This window comes from Kalmanozyma brasiliensis (assembly GCF_000497045.1).
Source record: "Kalmanozyma brasiliensis GHG001 unplaced genomic scaffold PSEUBRA_SCAF20, whole genome shotgun sequence".
Classification (NCBI taxonomy): domain Eukaryota; kingdom Fungi; phylum Basidiomycota; class Ustilaginomycetes; order Ustilaginales; genus Kalmanozyma; species Kalmanozyma brasiliensis.
The window spans coordinates 2,853-7,837 of NW_015961960.1; the positions used below are offsets into that span (position 1 = coordinate 2,853).

A 4,985-nucleotide genomic window follows, 5' to 3' on the forward strand; every position below is an offset into this window, starting at 1 on the left:
GCCGAACTCGAAGAAAGCGGCTGCGCAGGAGAACTTCATTTCACCTCGCAGGAGCTTGGATCTCGGAAGGGGGGTACTGTTATGGGTTCGCTCGGGAGGTATGGGTCATTGCCGAACTCACGACTTTGGCAATACAAGCCCGGCTCGGGCTGAACTTGAGCTAGCTCCTCAAGGGACGGCTAGCCGCTATCAAGGATCACTCCAGGAAGCTTCGCAGGTAATCAGCAGGGGCAGGACTGGACACGGGCACCACCTCAAACGGTAGGATGGCCGCCAGGGCCGGATGGGGGCGTGACCAGGCACACACGCAGGTTGTGCAGGTAGACAATGGGCCGGCTTAGGCTAGCTGTGCCGGCAGGAGAACCAGGCAGGGCCAGAGGTCTCTTTATATACATCACGCTCGCTCGAGTAGGATGAGGCTGGGCCTCATCCACTCTACTTTACATATCACGTATCTCACGTTGTCTTTGCCATCAGCGATCACTTCATTTCACCCTCTACAGTCACACAGTCACGCAGCGGCAATACAAATTGTGTTGCTGCTATATCACTGTCTGTGCCGTCTGACACAGGACTGGTCAGAACCGTCACTGACACTGCAGCACCTCAACTGCAGCCGGAACCNGCCCACAGCTCTACGCCGCCGTCAAGAACACTCACGGGGCGTAGGAGCTACACCTTCAACACTGAGCTACGCCGCGCTGCCTCTGAACGGAGTGTTCAAAGGGTCAGTCGATAGCCGCCTCTCACTTCGGCAGAGCAACACTACCCTACGCCGAGCTCGCTGATCTCGGCTTGCATTGCCTTGCCATTGCCGAGGTCAAGAGTCGAGCCTCGAGACGGCTATCAGGCACGCGTCCCCTTACACCTGCATGATCGCAACAAGCAAGTACTACCACCACGGCCGATCCAGGCCATTTCACTCATATCGGTGCCTCATCACACCCGATACTCACTCACACGCACGAGAATACATCAGTTTTGGAGTTCAAAGAGATTCATTCAACTCTCGCTCGGCTCCGTCTTCACCACCACCATTACCACCACCACCCTTCCAACAGCCGAAAGGTACTTCGGCACCCCCTGATCAGGGGGTCAGCATTTCAGCTCCGACCACCACCCTCACCCCAACCCCTCCAACAGCTGCAAAAACTCTCTAATGAAGCACAGTATTTGACGCATAATTAGGGCTATTTGATGCTTGCGCATGAGTCAATTGATCATTGCAATGTGTAGATGCATTGTTGAATGAGTGAGTGTGGTGTCTGGCGCCAATTATGTTGTCAAAAGTGGTCTGTTGAGGCACGCACGCACTGTATCTATGGCGCAGACCTCTGTTGCGGCCTGCGCGCAAATCTCTCACACCAGACTCGCAGCAATGGAAGGGATCACGGAAATTATATTATACACGTCTCAAGGCTGCCATGAGAGGCAGCTGCGCCGAACAAGCAGGGAAAGAAAAAGTCCAGGTGCGGAATCTACAAGGGAGATATCGTGAAGAAGCAAATGCGTGTGCTGAATCACTGCTGTGTCGCTGAGGGCGATGGCTGAGCCAGCAGCGTCGAAACGTGCTTGTAAAAGTCGACGTGGCTGGCGTTGGGGCCGTTGGCGTAGACGAAGCTGGCGGCAACCTTTGCCGCGAACGCCGAGCGAGCGTAAGCCTCGGGGATGCGCTCGATGAGCTTGGCGAGGCCGACCTTCTTGATGAGCGTAGGAGGGAACACCTGGCCAAGCACAGCGGAGCGGAGCTGCTCGTTAGAGAAAAGGTCCGTCGCTTCGAGCTCCTCGGAGAGCTTGTTGAGCGTGGTGCTGAGCTCGGTCGAAATGGTGGATCGCGGCTTGCCAGACTCGATGTTCTCGCGCCAGATAGCCTCAAACTCGGCGCGAGCGTTGCGGCCGATGATCGTCTGAATGTCGCGGACGTACGAGAGGTAGAAGTTGGTCGGCTTGCCGTTCTTGAAGAGCATGGACTCGACGTATTCCGCGTCCTCCAGCGAAAGACCGCACAGCACTTCGAGCGACGACGAGGTGACACCGCCCTTGTTGGCCGAGGCGTCAGGGTAGAGGACGACGCCACGCTTCTCGAGCTCGAGACGCGCTTGCCTGGTAATGAAGAGGTTGGCACCTTCGACGATGTACTTGAAGTGAGGCTTGCCGTCCTGGTCGAAGAGCTGGTTGACGTTGGAAATGTTGATGGCCTCGGGACGGCCACCGCAGGGAACAAAGAGGTCGGCCTTGAATCGCAGATGAGCCGAATTTCGGAAAGCAACACCGTCGGGGATGATCTCGCCGGTAGGCAGCTTGACATCGTTCTGCTCGACCAAGACACGGTAGCCGTTGGCGCTGAGCTTGGACGCGTCAAAGTCCGAGATCATCTTACGAGCCTTGGCGAGGCGCACCAGCTCCTGCCTGTTGAGACCGGCAGGGTCGTAGATGACACCGCTGCCGTCAATGATGGCGACCGTCTTGTCGACGGACAGCAGGATCTCGTTGGAGCCAAGATCGCCGTCGGGACCACCCGTCTGGACCTTGGTGACCTCCTGCTCCTTGAGACCGAGCATCCTGTAGATGCCGATGATGTACTGACGCACCGACAGCGAGGTCATACCCCAGACATCGTGAGGCACACCACCGAGCGTGGCGGCTGTCTTGCCGGTGGTGAACGACTTCCACCAAGGCGCGCCACGAGCGCGAGCGTGCTCGGCGGCGAAGTCCATGAGGTCGGCCGTTCCTTCGTCAGGACCAAGGAACAGGATCTCCTCTTTGCCAAGCAGATCGACGATCTCCTCCTTGACACCGGGTGTCTGGCCCTTGATGAGCAGGTCGAGAATGGCGTCGACGTACTTCTCGAAGGCGAGCTTGGGGTTGGCATCGAGCGTCGGCAGGATGGTGCCTTTCGCTCCACCTTCTGGGATCTCCTTGTTCTTGAGATGCTGTGTCGATGCGAGGGCGTAGTTCTCGTCGAAGAGTGTGCGCTGGTTGATGGAGTAGTTCTCGCGATTCCTGGAGCGGACGATGCGGATGCCACCTCGGGCGACATCACGGAAACGCACGTGGAAGCCACGGAACTCGGCACCAACCACAAAGATGATGCCGTAGGGCTTGACGGGGTACTCGACTTCGGGAAGGAAGCCAGGGTCGAGACGGAAGGACAAGGCGACCTTGGTTGGGGTATAGAAGTTGGTCTTGAGGACGGCCTTGTTGAAGAAGAGGAAGGACTCGAGGACCTGACGCTCGTGCGTGTTGTTGGCAGCCTTGCGGATGCGGTCGTACATCTCATTGTCGGTGAGCACTTCCTCCTTGACGAGGCGCTGGAAGGAGAGGGTGGGCACGAGCTCTTGATCGTCGGCGCCACCGGGATAGTGGATGTTGGCGAAGTGAACGTAGAGCAAGCGGATGAGAGTGGGGTGGCTCTCGATGACCTCCTGGATCGACTGACGGGTGAAGGTCTCTTCACGGAAACGCAGCTTGATCTCGTTGAGGATGGCGGCCTGCTGGGAGTCGTTCTCGTTGAGTACGTTTCGCAACGCCTGGTACGCCTGACCGAGACGGTTGCAGAAGTGCTGCGCAAAGAGCCAGCCGACGTAGGCGTAGGTGGCCTCCTGGACCGCGTGGGTGTTCTCCGCGAGGGCAGGCTGGAAGAAGGGGTTGTCCGGAAGGACGTAGATGAGGGACGCCTCCTTCATGACCTGGTGGATCGAGTGCTCGATGGGAGGGCTGTTGGACGCTGGGAGCGGGTTGAGGTAGATCGAGATGATGGTGACGTTGTTGGAGAACTGCTCGACGTACTTGCGCGACGAGAAAAGGCCGTAGAAGTGGTAGAGATCCGAGAGGGCGCTAAAGAAGCTGTTGGTGGTGCCCATGCGGTAGCCAATGACGATCCTGCGCTCTCGGCTGCCCTCGACCTCGAACATTTCGATGACGGGGCCCTGTCGGCGGAGAACCTCGTCCATGATGCTCTGGTAGATGTCGAGCGTGTTGTCGCTCGCCTTGGTGAGGAAGGTCTTGTCGGAGACGGCACGGATGTCGGCGTAGTGGGGCGAGTCGGGAGCAGGTCGAGGCTCGACAAAGTTGCACTTGGCCAAAAAGTAGCATCGAAGCTGTTGCTGCGACTGGGCCGAGACGGAGCCGGCGGAACGGTAGGTCTCGAGTCGGTAGGCCTTGTCTACGGACGACTTGTCGAGGTAGTTGGCGTCGATGCGTCGCTCCCACTGAGGGCCATCGGCTTGCGACTTGCCGGCTTGCGACGAGTGGATGAAGACGGCGCCGTTTTCGGACTCCTTTTCGAGGTCAATCTCGAGGCTGTTGGAGTGCTTGGTGTAGGCCATGATCTTGGCGCCAAAGAGCGCGAGGATGTGGTCCGCGACGGTCTCTACGTTCTCGAGAGCAAAGTAGGTATCGTCGATTCCGAGGTTCCTATGAGACGCGAGCAAGAGCGAAAATAAGGTCAGCGGTCAGTGAATGCTAGCATAATGGGTGCAAGGCGAACGGGAGAGCATGCTTACTGGTAGAACCAGTCCACCTCGGCGGTGACGAGATCTGGGGGCATGAAGCCTTTGCTGGAGAGGAGCTGCTTGACTTGAGCGGCCTGGTCGGCCTTGCCCTCGAAAACGGTGTCGGTGTAGCCAGCATTGTTGGCGATGACGTGGTCGATAGGGGTATGCGAGCCGCTTCTCGGGGTAGAGTTGGAGACGCTCAAGAGGGCCGACTTGACCTTGGAGATGTCGTCCAAGGACGAAGTCTGCTGCGAGCTTGCAGCGTGGTCTATCGATGGAGCCATGATGAAGAGATGGATCGCGTCCAGATTCCTCGCAAAGAGGTGATCTTTCAGAGTTGAACGGTCAAACCGACAGAGGAACGGATCGAGCCGAATCTATATCAGCAACGAAACGAGGCGTGGGAACAGTCGACTCCGAGCGTGTGAACGGCGGAGGAAGCGACGATGAGAAGTACGATGTGTGTGAGAGGCAAAGTAAGGTTGAGGC

At 57.8% G+C, this 4,985-nt stretch overlaps 2 protein-coding genes across 2 annotated transcripts in view; both read right to left on the reverse strand.

Moving 5' to 3' along the window:
* Window positions 1-39, reverse strand: part of PSEUBRA_003098 (uncharacterized protein) — a gene marked incomplete at both ends in the record, with an annotated part of 1,134 nt that extends 1,095 nt beyond the window's left edge. The window contains one exon of the mRNA XM_059464985.1: window positions 1-39. This exon is cut by the window's left edge and continues 940 nt beyond it. Within this exon, the coding sequence (XP_059321358.1) occupies window positions 1-39 (39 nt within the window).
* A 1,481-nt stretch (window positions 40-1,520) lies between these two features.
* Window positions 1,521-4,780, reverse strand: PSEUBRA_003099 (Glutamate/phenylalanine/leucine/valine dehydrogenase, C-terminal; the record flags this gene model as incomplete). Its single annotated transcript, XM_016436255.1, has 2 exons — window positions 1,521-4,416; window positions 4,506-4,780. The coding sequence occupies 2 exons, from the start codon at window positions 4,778-4,780 to the stop codon at window positions 1,521-1,523; spliced, it is 3,171 nt and encodes a 1,056-aa protein (XP_016292275.1).
* Window positions 4,781-4,985: the final 205 nt, after the last annotated feature.